This window comes from Pituophis catenifer, unplaced genomic scaffold (assembly GCF_029215685.1).
Source record: "Pituophis catenifer annectens isolate HBS135680 unplaced genomic scaffold, rPitCat1.0.hap2 SCAF_1, whole genome shotgun sequence".
In the NCBI taxonomy this organism is placed as follows: Eukaryota; Metazoa; Chordata; class Lepidosauria; order Squamata; family Colubridae; genus Pituophis; species Pituophis catenifer.
In genome coordinates, this window is record NW_027256881.1 from 66499200 (window position 1) to 66513490 (window position 14291).

Here is a 14291-nt window from a genome sequence, read left to right on the forward strand (position 1 = left end):
ATACAATACCTGTATTTATTTATAAATGTACTTTCTACATCTTGGTAAGTAAAAGCTGGAAGAATGTGATGACATGTTCTAAATATGTACCAATTTTAATACTTACCTTGAAAAAATGCATTTTCATAAATTAATATGCCATGAATTTTTTTCATGGTCAAATTTGTATTTTTCATGTTTAAAAAATCCAATAGGACATGTTATCACCAGGTGAGCAGAGCAAAAACAAATATTTGTTCTTTAAGGGGCTGGAACATTTAAGGGTATAAATATATCAAGTCTACAAACCTTACTTTGTCTCTCCCCACAAATCCTATTTTGCTATCAAATCTTATTGGCATGATCAGTAGGGTGTACTGGAGGTTAGTAGTTTTCTACCCCAGATTGAACATGTAAAGAAATCTACATAATTTTCAACAATTTAAACAACTGTACTTATATGTGATTATAAGTTATCATATATCATCCAATTCTTCAATGCAATTTTATTATAAATTGAGGCAAATCAGTTATTGGAAACTATAGACAGCTAACCAAATTATAAATATCAGCCACTTTTTCCTCACAGCAATAAGGAAAATATAAAAATATAATTTAGTAAATGTTGTGACATTATTACAGAAAAATAAATAAGAGAAAATAAGATACAACATAAAAAGAATATAATGGAAGTGAATAAAAACAGAATTAGAGCAAATGGGGGAAGTGACTATTGACACCAAAAATGCAGAAAGACTATCTGAAATTTGAACTCCCTCTCACTCCATATTATTACCAAGTCACAAATCAGCAAATCCAGGAAACAGAACAAAAAGGGAAACTAGACAGCAATGACTATACAAGTTAAACAATTAGCATGGAAATATATAGACTGTTGTTAAACCATCTATCAAATTTCTAAATGAAATATCCAATATGATCAATATCTACAGTGAAATTCTGCAGAGTGAATGGCACCAGGTAATACAACATTAAAAATAGTGTTTAATCATTAAATTGGACAAATTTAAGTCATATTATTGGGAGACTTTATTTAATTAGGCTGTTAGTATCATTATTAAAAGTGTGGAAGTTTTTCAGGAAATCTATCTACACTTTGGACTTTCTCCAAGACACCACACAGCTTCATAACTTGTATGATTAGCCTTAGGAAGGAAACTGGTAAACCATTTGGTAAACTATCACAACAAATCATTATAAAAGAAGTCCTGCAAAATCCAAACTTTTGCTATCTTACAACTTACCCAAAACTTTTTTCAAGTTCATTAACCTCTAGCATATTTGTTCTTCAAATACAGACTGTGAGAAAAGTGTTTTTTTCCCCATCTGCTCCTGGCCCATAATCTATATTTACATCATTTTTTTTTTTAAAAAAAGAGTATGATATGATAATTTGATATGATAAGAGAGATACTACAATTACCCAATTGAACCACCTTTATTCATGTGCACACATATATAATTACACCCTACATATGTACACCCCACCTAATAAAACCATAAACCGGAATGCTTTTTAAAATACTTTTAACTATCAGATATAGCTTTTATGTACTTGACCCCACCCAAATAAAAATCAGTTCATGCTTAACATTAAAATTCAACTCTGTTTTAAAAAATGATAGAATAATTGTGTTCAGCAGAGCCAGTTATGAAGAAGAGAAATAAAATTATATTTTAAAATAATATTTAGATACATTTTTAAATATTGAACTACTTGTTTACCATACATTTTAAGCCAGTTTACTTGTTTACAACTATTTTTTAATCAGTTATAAAAGATTTATGTATCATAAATATTTTTAAGATTATGCACAAAATTATTAGGAAAATTGGAGCTATTTTTCACATGTACCTATATGAAATTGACAAACATTCAGCTATTTCCTAAAACAGTTATAATTGTAGAATAATTGGATGTGTGTAACTTTTACTGACTACAAATTAAATAAAAATCCCATTTGCTTTAAAGAACAAGGCAGAGGGAAATAGATTAGTACATTTACTGTTATCACACTTCACTTTTTGTTCATTATACATTCACTTCTAAACTGCCTCAAAGCTAGACATTTAATTTGTAACAACTGTGGATAAGCAAATGACAAAACATGGAAATGTGAAATTGAAACTGGTGTTAAGAACAAACAAGATAAATGGTACCTGAGAAAATGCAGTTGTTGCTCAGCTTTGCCCAGCAATTCTGTTAGTTTCAGACATTCCTCCTTAGCTTTTGCAGTATCCTGCTGTGCTTGTTCTAAGCGCTGTTTGTTTTCATGAAGCAATACTTGTAATTTCTCAATTTGCTTTAAATACAAAGAGGAGGGCAGGAAATTTAGATAACAATAACTGAACATAATAAAGGAAGTTAGAAAACTCGCAAATACCAGAACAAGTTTGACATGATTATTTTCTGGATTAAACAAAAGTTGAGAAACAATATTTATTATATTATGTTTACATCATACTTTTCCTCAATTCTACAATCATAACATTGGTTACATTTTTTTGAATCATATTTAACAAACAAATGCAGAATGCTCCACCAATCACTCAGATTGCAATACTGAAGCTACACTTAATTTTTACTTTTTACGGCAGAATATAATGAGGTAATTTAAGATACTATTCTATCTTGAACTATTCATGACCACAAGATATTAACTCTTTCAATTTTTCTCTAGTTCTTTCCTGATATTCTAAGTTCAAAATGTATTTTAAAGAAATCTAATAAGCATTTTTGTAAATGAAAAATAAACAGAATTTGACAACTGTCAACTAAAGCCAAGACAATCTCAAAATTTCACAGTATAGGCATAAATATAAATTCCTATAATTTTCTCAGAGAAAATAACTAAAGTGAACAGATGGGCTTTATACTATCCCTCAAGTTAAATCAACTCAAGTTATGTCAGTCCAATAATAAGTGAATTACAACATAGAGGGACTATGTTGAAAATAGAATCCCTCTACCTGCCAGATGTTGAGTCCAGAATTTAAGGTAATATTCTATCTGTTAATCTTTACTGCATACAAAAGTCAAACAGGTTCTTTAGAATTATTATATTGCAGAGTAAAAAAAAAAAAAGTAATACCCCCACACACATTACTTTTACCTAGATATAATGAAGAATTGTTTATTATATTTTGAACACTATGCTTGATCATTGACTTCTTAGCTTCAGCCATATTTGGCATTTTTAAAAAAATGTTACTTTAGCTCTTTTTATAATTCATAGACATGTAAACAACTATTGAGGTTAACAACAAAAATAAACATTATTTCTTATACCATTTCTTAGCCTTTTGACAAAGATCATGGGTAAAAACAAATGCTAGTAAATAGCATAAGAAAGCTTTTTAGAGCCTTAGCAAGCAGGTCCAATGTGGATTTAATATCCCTGGATTTATTATCACTAAAGTTATGTATAAAAATAAAATGAAAAAGTAATTCTTGAAATGCATTATTAACTAGGCAATATTATCATTTTATATTGTCATTTTAATTACCTCAAATTTGGCAAATCAATATATTCTTTGTAAATTATATTTCTTTTAAACCATGATAAATTGGATAATAGTGTAGAAACATTAAGATGTTAATACAAACAGTATTATAAAAGGATGGATGACTTCCAGAAGAAAAACAAAATTAACTTATTGGTGCACTATATCAAGTTCAAATTCTCTCTCTCTCAATATCTACCTACCCACCTATCTACCTACCTATTGGGATGGATAGACAGCTATAGATATATCAGTGAATTAAAAGTAGCAAATTATCTGCTATATTTATTACTAAGCAACATTTAGTAACTGGAAGTGTAGGGCAAAGAATGGAATAGAGAATTAAGGAAATTAATTGATCATAGTTGGTCTAGTCTTTGTTCAAGTAAGAGGAGTTCTTTAATTTTTCTGGTTCTGTTTTGCTTTCAAATCTGCTACTGATTAATCTTACTCTTTAATTTTAACCTCCACTAAAATAGTTTATACTAGAATGTAAATCAATTAAGCCAAGGTTATAATTTATTTTAAATAAAATAATTAGAAATTATAAATGATCTTGTTCAAAATTTAAAACCACAAACCTATTTCGGTGCATTTTCTCTTTCACTCTTACATGGTGTACATATATAAATTTTAGTCATAAGTACTAGCAAAAGAAGATTGTGGGTTCTGCTCATCTCTTGACTATTAAGTGCTTAGTAAGATAAAAATATCTTCCACAACTTTTGAAATATGGATTTTGGATAATTGATTTAAAGAAACCAAATAAGATATTTAATCTTATCAGAATGAAATGTATTATTCCAAATGCTCTATCCTACATTTACTTACTATTTCATAGTTATTAAACAACTTTCAAATCCCTTCTATGACTAATAATATCAAGTACGAAAGCACTGGCTGTTAAATATCTATGGAGATTTTCAGTCATCCAGGTCATGGTTGTCCCAAAGATGCTTTTTTCAAGAGGCAACTGAGCTTTCTGGTTTTTCTTTGAAGACTTTTCACTTCTCATCCAAGAAGCTTCTCGGATAAGAAGTGAAACGTCTTCAAAGAAAAACCAGAAAGCCCAGTTGCCTCTTGAAAAAAGCATCTTTGGGACACCGGCTGTTAAGTCCAGGAATTCCTCAGTGCCTCACTTTTAGGAAGAATCTAGACCAACTATCTTGAATGAGACAATTTATGACTGCTTGTGATGATTTTCTGGACTAGAGGATTAAAACAACTATAGTGTATTTTCTTGAACAAGTAGTGTCCTGCCAGTGACAAAAACTCAAGCTAGTGATTGTAACGTAATAGCAATTATAGCATATTAGAGTGCATATTAGAGAGTGCAGAGAAGAGCAACAAAGGTGATAAGGAGTCTTGTGGCTACATCATATAATAAAACAGCTAAAGGAACTGGGTGTGTTTAATCTAATGAAGAGAAGACACGATAGCAGTCTTCCAATATTTGAAGGGCTACCACAGGGGAGACGATGGTATTCTCCATAGCACCTGACAGCAGGAAGTAATGGATAGAAGCTCATCAGAGAGTGATTCAACCTGGAAATAAGAAGGAATTTTCTGACAGTAAGAATGTTTCATCAGTGTTAACAGTTTGGCTCCCAGAGTTGTGGATGCTCCGTTGCTGGAGGTTTTCAAGAAAAGATTAGCTATTTGTCCAGGATGGTATAAGAACTTCTGCCTTGGGCATGGGATTGGACTAGAAGACCTCCAATGTCCCTTCCAGCTCTATAATTCTATGATTATCTAAATTTCAAGTCTAAATTTGGCAGACAGCTTCCTTATTTGTCTTGATGGATAATCTGAGCTGGAATTTGTTAATTCAACCAGAATTTTCAATAATATTTTGCTCTTTCTGGATAGATTGTTCAAGTTTGAAATCTGTGGTAGCAGATTATAATAGTTTCATACTTAATAGATGACTCATTTTGAAAAGTAGTGTAGAAGACTATTTCTTTATTCATATTTATGTTAAATGGATCTTTACAGAATTTTTCTTCATTGCTATATTCTAGTACAGGTAGTCCTCGTTCAGTGATTACTTTGTTGGGCAATTGTTCATAATTACAATGGTGATGAAAAAGAAACTTTACAACCAAAAGTTTAAAATGTATGATCTTTTCAGGTCTGTAAAGCTGAAATAAGATAATAATCACAGCTGCAGTTATCAGTCTCAATTGTGATCACTAAATGAGGACCTATAAAAATAGCTGAGCGAAACAGGTATCATTAGTATGCAGATAACATGAACTTATAAAGGTCCATTGAGCCTGGGATCAGAATAGGACTGGATCAAAGCCAAATCACGGAATTGAATTTAGTTAAGATGAGGTATCTACATTTGTCAATGCATAAAGAATGAACTAATGTACCAATTTACATTTTTAGAACTCTCCTTCATTTTTGGTAATGGAAAATCTTTTGGCACTTTCAGGTGTTACAGACAGAATCTCAGTTAGCAAAGCCAACTAACCTCAATCATTTTGACTCTTAATCTTCAAATCAGATTACTATAATATGTAGACTTTGCAGAAAAATTGAAAACTGAAATTAGCAAAAGGTACAGATGTAAAATGCTAAATGTATATTGCTCAGATAAAATAATTTTTGAACTATGAATCATAATATTTCAAAATATTAATGCTAAATCTTAAAACCTTTATGAGTTGGGAGTGGAGAACTCCCTTATTCGGATGTCATTGTCCTGTTGCTAAAACGATCTGTACACAATGACACTGACTGAATTAAGACAGTAACTCTCTTCAGTTCTTTTAATTAATTGATTGATTCAAGTCACTCTGGAGAAAACTTTTCCAGCTACCTGAAAATTGTTGTATCCTTTTTATTATACAAGAAACTTAAGATTCCATAATAAAAGGCTTGGAAACATTCACCTCTAAAATATCTTGATAAACTATACATATGGAATATATATCAAAGAAAATGATAAAAACAAATCTAATCTAATATTTGAAGTGCACTGTATACATCAAATACACAGGGCTGAATCGGGTGACTTCAGGCTACTGAGAACCACAATTTAGACACAGTACAACTGCTTTACAAGAACATCAAGAGAACAGTCAAGTATCCGTTAATTTGGAAAGGCTGGAAGAAGAAGCTGAGAAGTCTGGGTTCCTTTTAGGTTCACACTGACTGCAAACCCCCATAGGAAAAATAAAAATTGAGCTTGCCTACATGATCAAGGAGGCACCATTTTCAAGTGATGAATGTTTTAAATGAGGAGGAAGGGAAAGGAATTTCTTTTGTCATACTTTATTGGACAAAGCCCGGTATCTAGACCTTAGCCTTTTCAGCAAGACCTATTTTGGAACTGCTTATAATTCATGATTCAGATATATAAAACCTATTCAGGATAAATCCAATAAATTCTTTAAAATTATACTAGCTGAGGATTTAGAAATGATTATAGTCACATGCAAACAATAGAAATAATTAAACACAGAGAAGATCCAGGCTGTAGAGATCTGAATTGTTTTACATGGAGTCACTGAGTACTTTGTCCAAAGCAGGCTGGTCCTATTTCAGGGCAGACACCTTCAAGCTGCAAATACAAAGGGGCAAGGAGCTGAAACAAGGTATTGGAAAACACAATTATTCTGTTGCTGTATCAGCTCTATGTAACTAAAAGAGCAAACTCTTCTTACATGTAATGAGCGGTACTGTTCCATTTCTGTTTTGAAATTAAAAACGCAACTTTGTTGCAGGGAGAAAAATGTTTTACCATTCTTGCAAGGACCTTCGAATATTTAGGACCTCCACAGCCAACTGAGCCGTGATATAGTTCAATCTTAATTGAATAATGAAATAAAAATTAAGCATAAGAGATTTCAAAAGCATCCCTGATCAATGCACTGAGGATAGCTGATGCCATTCCACATCTCCCTAGAGTATTTCCAAAGCGCAAAACTATAGAATGTGTTTGGTTCCATTTTATCCATCCTTCTCAGAATGGAAGTTTATAGACTTTACAATGAAAGAAAGAAAGAAAGAAAGAAAGAAAGAAAGAAAGAAAGAAAGAAAGAAAGAAAGAAAGAAAGAAAGAAAGAAAGAAAGGAGGGAGGGAGGGAGGGAGGGAGGGAGGGAGGGAGGGAGGGAGGGAGGAAGGAAGGGAGGGAGGGAGGGAGGGAGGGAGGGAAGGAGGGAATAGGTTGTATAGCCATTGTAAATAAAGGCAAAAATATGTTTTGGCATTTTATGTTTTAGATGGAAATACTAGAGGTCCTTTCTTTTGTTGTAAATATGTCTTTCCATGGACTTCCATTACTTTTGCCCAGATCTCCAATTACTAATATAATGCATTCCAAATGGAGTTTACTTTAGAGAGGCTTTGAAAATTCTAATTGGTACAAAATGTGACAGCAAGGTTTTTAAAGACAACTATGAACATTCTATAAATTTCTCCTAAGTATGCATTTTTTCATCAATTATTTTTTTCACCAAACATTGGGAAAAATAGATATGCATTCAAAAAGATGAATGTTCATGCCCCCTTGAAGCAAGGAATGAAGAAATGCAACAGAGCAAACTTTACTTCAAAAAGTATAACAAACTTTTGGGGAGTTGAGACAAATCCAACCATTTTTACTAGAAAATTATTTCTGTCACACCTAAACCATATTTTACCAAATGCTGTTTTAAAGGACAATGGACAGGATCCTTTTCCATATCAACAGAGCCCCGTTTTTCCTCTCTTCATACTGCCTAGGCATTTAGGAAAATCATTAGAATATTCAATAAATATGAAGCACATTAATTAGTATTCCCATTTAATCTTTGCTTTCTTTATTTCTTATTTTGGATATGTAACATGTCTGAAACAGTAATATCAGTGCATGACATGCATAGCCTTCAACATTCAATTGTGATGTCTATATATACCTGTGTGCACTATGCAGCACTCTGTATAATGTGAACATATAATGTCCTATATATTTATTATCATTACCACTTGCTGATAATGGCCTGGAAAAGAAATTCTTCAATTGTTAACTGCTGTTTTTTTAAGCTTTCATCCAAAAATTATTCAGTATGATTGCATGCTATTCAAATGTGTTGCCCATGTTTCTAAAACTATTCACTTTATCTTAATAAAGAAGGTTAAATTGTTTTATTTGTGCCCCACTAGGCCTTGTGGAGGTTCTGACAAACTTCTGAAGTACTGTACTGCTTTGAAGTGACTGCTTCCTTAGATTGTACCTTAGTTCTGCTTGATGCATTCAATTTTAACTAACCCCCTATTGCAATCCATTTCAGCCCCACCACAAAGCTTTTGGGAAAATCTTCTAGAAAACTATGGGAAATCTTTTAGAAGACTATGCTATGCAGTAAGTTGCAGCAAAATGCATCAATATTGTATGCTCTCATTTGGGTGATTTGAAAGTGCTTGCTACTGGACACAGCTGAACAGTAAAGATCCAAAAACATTGTTGGAGAGATAAGAAAAAGTCCTGTTTTGTAGTTTAATTTTATTTCATAAATACTACAAAAGGTGTAAAAGAACAACTGTTTTAAATGGTAATAATATGATTATTTTGAAAATAAAGTAATTCAAACAATTAAATATTCCATTCTCTTTGTTAAATCATATTTCCTTTTTGAGTGAATATCTCCGAGTTTCTTTTATGTATAGACGTTATGGGATTCCATAGGTTTCACTACAAATGTATATATAGTTCAACTTTTTCATGTATAACTAGTTTATCCCAATATTAGTAACTTCTGTTGTATGAGGCAGCAAACAAGAAAGTCTTGAAAATATCTGATATTAATCAGCAATTAATTTACTAGAATTTTATTAGTTTTTACTAATTTTAGAATAAAAAAATAAAATTTACTTAATGCTTTTCGAATGCAAAATGTTCAGGAATCAGTTAGATACACTGTGTTAATTTTTTAGATACAACAAATGACTAAGTGAATATCACAGAATAGACACATACACATAGACAATGTCTGTTCATGCATGCATGAAAAAATATGTTAAGATTGGAGGGGGAAAAAATCTCTTATCATAAAATATTGTACTAGTACTAAAATATAAGAAATGGATTTCTTCTCATAAAAACCCCCTCAAAATACTCAATAGGAAGGAAACACTAATGTTTCTATAAATTGCTTGATAGAGTATTCTCTCTTACCTGATCTTTAATTTCAAGTTCCCTTATTGTTTTTGTCCTATACTCCCTGTGCTCCTTTTCGGCTTCATCCTTCTTCATTTTGGTCTGATTCAATTCGTAACGTATTTCTCCACACACCTGTTAGATCAAATAAATAACATCCTGCAGTTTCAGGACTCCACAAAGTAATATTTGTTTAGAGGAGAACTTTTGATGCCCTCTAGTGACTATATTTATTATTTCATCATTTGCACTAAATTCTGTAAAGTTTTTATATTGTACTCCTATTTTTTAAAATGATGCTTTAGAGGGATGCTTTACATAGCAGCCCCAGAACTCCTTGTCTCTCTCCCACTCTCTCTCTTTTTGTTAATGGCCATATAGCCACCAATTGGATTCACCGTTGCTGTTTAAGCCAAAATATACCCATCATCAATCAATTCCAGAAACATAGATATTATACAACAAGCATAATCCACAGGCAATGAGATTTACTTAATTATTCAGAGTTACTTTTAGGAGTAATAGAGGGAAAGAGGGGAGAACATATTCCTATTTATGAGGCAATAGGAAGACATCCTGTCACTATGTTGAAGGAATTTTATTGTAATGTTACTGGAAAAATAATGATTACTATTTCATGTTTCATCCCAATATAATTGCAATTCCTTCGCTCCCTTCCTCAGCCCAACAAGAAAATACTTTCTTCAAAGCATTTTCTAGGAAAAGAAAAGGTGATAGAATGGGACACTTTTTGAAAACAAGGAGAATTCTTAAATATATCAAGATACAGAGACTAGAATTCTCATTTTTTATTTCTGGAAACTTGTATACTTGCACCATATAACTCTGAGTTGAGCAACTTCTCTTTCTCGGGGGACCTTTCTTTTTCAAAAAAGGTATCTAAGATTTGCAGGACTGAATGGAAGTGATACGGTGACATTATCACTGATCGATAGGGCTGAAATGTTACACCACTGATTAATTAGGAGGCTTTAGGTGATTTACACAAAATTGTTTGTCATTTACTTAACCTGTTTAATTCAACAAAAAGGGCAAAAAGTATCACTGAAAATCACAATTTTGCTGCCAAATTTAGAAAAAAATAATCTCAGGGGCTCTGGTGACCAGATAAATGAATTGTGATCGAATTATATACGATCGGTGCAAATTGGCTATTTTTAGCTTAAATTAGGGTTTATATTTTAAGGAAAATGCAAATCTTTTACCCAGACTAGAGTTTCTCAACTTTGGCAAGTTTAAGATAGATGAACTTCAACTCCCAGAATTCCCCATGATAGTCAGCATAGTGGACTGGGGAATTCTAGGAGTTGAAGTGCACACATTTTAAATTTGCGAGGACCAAGAAACACTGATTCAGACAATGAATAAATGATCCCACTTAAAAAAATATTCTGTCATCAGATTTCAAAGTGTTTGAAGTAATGCTGACCTTTGATTTATTCTTCGCTGGCATCTTCTTCTTTTTGCTATTTTAATCATTAGCACTCCTCATACTCTATGAAATAGACTAACCCAGAGCCTCCAGTTTCAGCATGCAGTAAAATAAATACTGAATAATAGGAGTTAATTTTAAAAATATTAATAGAAAAGCCAATCAGTAAGAAACACTTTTTCCTCACAAAATTAGCCCCTTTCATTATCAGGAAGTAGGAAGCTGTAATTAGAATGTATTAGAATAGGAAGGCTACTCTTTAAAGGCCAAAATTTAAGGAATAAAGTTTATCTCTAGTAAGAACTATAAATCAATAGAAAAAGTAGACATGCATCTTAATAATTATAATAATTAATCTTTCATTGTACACACTGAAAATGATCCTACATTTTTAGCCTCCAAGTAAAAGTAACTTAAGAAATTTGTTGAAATATAACTTTTACATTTGCTAATGCTAAGGCAAATACAGCAATACAATATACTAAAAAATATACATTGCAGTGTTGTGCAATCAACATTCTGCTTTGCTGTCAATCCAGATTGTAACAATATACCAGAACCAACATTCAGATGAAGGTGATCTAGGGGTATCAAATTCGCAGCCCGCAGGCTGGTTGTGTCACATGCTGGCCCCGCTCCCGCCTGATTTAGCAAAGGGGAAAAAAGCCCCGATACGTCATGTGACCCCATGACGACACGAGTTTGACACCTCTGGTCTATCAGGACAGATTCTGACATGGGCTGTAAGCTTATATTGACTTTGTTTCAGCAACCATTTTCTTGAAATTGAAGACTTTTGAAACTTGATTCTTATTCAGTTACAGACCACATAAAATATTGTAATGCTACTGTACTGACAATAAGTTTAGGTTTTTAGTTTTTATTTGGCACTTATTTGCAAAGCCATTTATTGACTGAATTTACTGTAAATCCTCTGCTGCTTCTCCTTTGTGCTGGCAAAGCTCAACTGCCCTCGTTGCATCAGTTATTTATTTAGATATCAAATTTATTTGCCGCAGTTCAAATGACTCTAAGCTTTTTAGTTAAAGTTAATTTATACAGTTAAAATGGGAGCTAGTGAAAACTGCCTCTTCTGTATTTTCAAAAACTATTCTACCTTATTGATCTCCATTTCACGAGAAGCATGGTGGTTCTGAGCTTCTTCCAGCTGATGGGTTAGGGAGACCTTTTCCCTTGTAATCCTGTCAATCTGAGACTCCAAACCAGCAACATTCTGAGATAAAGACATTACCTGAAATAAAAGATAAAGGTATTACCTGAAGTAAAATGTTCAGGCAAAAGATTATGCAGATATTTCCACTGGTGGGGAAAGATTGAGTTCGCTCCTAAAAGTAGGCAAACAAGGTTTCTTTCTTTGCAATTTGTATATTCCTTCCATCAAATGCCTATAGGAGCTCTAAACTGGTAATAAATTCAGCTATTATTAGGTCAATTGCTCTGCCTGAGAAAAATTCTGATAAATTCATTAAAAATGAAATGGAAAATCATTATTTTATTGGGATTGTTATAATTTTACCTGTTGTATAAATAACAAAATGAATATCCTGCAGATATATCAAAACTTTTAGTGGCCCAATATAAGAATATTTAATGTAGAAACTATTATCTGTACTATAATGAAGGTAAATAAATATTATAATAATAATAATTACAAATCAAAACACATTTTAACAACTTGAAATTAAATAGTGGAACTACATTTAAAATAATGAGGTTTTCAAAATGGCAAATACTTTGCAACTCTATTACTTAAGGGAATTTAATTAAAAATACAATACGTTAACTATAAATCAAAATTTTAAAGAAGTTTATAATCACAATATGCTTACAAGTATGTGCTATGTCTAGATTGCTTAGTACATAAGATTTTAGCTGCAAATGTAAAAAAAACCACTTCTTCCTATCATGGGTTAACAGTAGATTAGGGTTTTTTTATTAAGCTATCTAATTATCTGTAATTTAGAGACCAAAGCTTGAATTCAATTTATAAATCGTTCATGGGATTGCATGGTCCTTGCACATCTGACTAATAGGCTAAGAGCTAGTAGAAGCAAATTTTTTGCAACATCAGCCATGGTAAAAGAGTATTTAGGGGTTATGTTTAGTATTGGTATATTAGGGTCCTGATGCCTGATTAGTATGTTAGTATATTACTAATATTAATAATAATCCTATTAATAAAATGCTTATTAAGGTTTAACCCTCTTGATTTTACTATGAACCTCTTATACTAGAGCTCTGTTGTGTTGGCTTCTTGTTGACATGTTTTTTGGTGCCATATGCTTGCCTGATAACAGCTAGACAATCTCAGCTCAAGAGTTCCATGTTGTTTAAGACATGACATTTCAGTTGAGAAAAGTTAGTGCATAAGAGCCGTAGTGGCACAATGGTTAGAATGCAGTACTGCAGGCTACTTCTGGTGACCAGCAGTTCAAGTCTCACGGCTCAAGGTTGACTCAGCCTTCCAACCTTCCAAGGTTGGTAAAATGAGGACCCAGATTGTTGGGGGCAATATGCTGACTCTGTAAACTGTTTAGAAAGGGCTGTAAAGCCCTGTGAAGCAGTATATAAGTCTAAGTGCTATTGCTATTGCTATTATCAAAACAAAAGACTTTATTATTATTATTTGTATTCTCTGTGCATAGCAAAGGTAAGATAATTTTCTTTCTCTGTTGAACAAACCAAACAGATAACTAAATATATAGGCCAAAATTTTGCTAACAACCATCGTCCTCCAAGCATACAAACACTGGAAATGTTCAGAATGATCAATCTAGAATCTTGCTGGTGGGGAAAAAGATAAAATGCTGCCACCCTCATAACAAAAGTTAAATGTTGTCATCTTTCTTTAGTCAGTCTTTTGTTTATTTGCTACCTTTCTCAAATGTCAACACTTTGATTTTGTTTAAGAAACTGACTCAAGTTATCTGATTACATGTAATTTGTTTATATGGTAGTTCTTTTTATTTTTAGAGAGTGAACATTTTATGTATTTGTTTTATGGATAAACTGCTGTGATAAGAACCATGGAGATAATTTTCCATTCATTTTTTATTTTTTAAAAAAATTATACATATCATTATGTGGATCGTGTGGTGTTTGAATATCATACATTTCAATACAGATAGACATATTCATAATTATTACATTCCATTTTCTTATTC

The 14291-nt window shown here is 32.1% G+C and overlaps 1 protein-coding gene across 1 annotated transcript in view; it reads right to left on the reverse strand.

Moving 5' to 3' along the window:
• Positions 1 to 14291, reverse strand: part of SDCCAG8 (SHH signaling and ciliogenesis regulator SDCCAG8) — a 114980-nt gene that overhangs the window by 71785 nt on the left and 28904 nt on the right. The window contains exons 11-13 of the mRNA XM_070950574.1: positions 12224 to 12358; positions 9672 to 9788; positions 2161 to 2303 (exon numbers count right to left, since the gene is read on the reverse strand). Coding sequence (XP_070806675.1) covers positions 2161 to 2303; positions 9672 to 9788; positions 12224 to 12358 — 395 coding nt within the window. The remainder of the gene's footprint in view (positions 1 to 2160; positions 2304 to 9671; positions 9789 to 12223; positions 12359 to 14291) is intronic.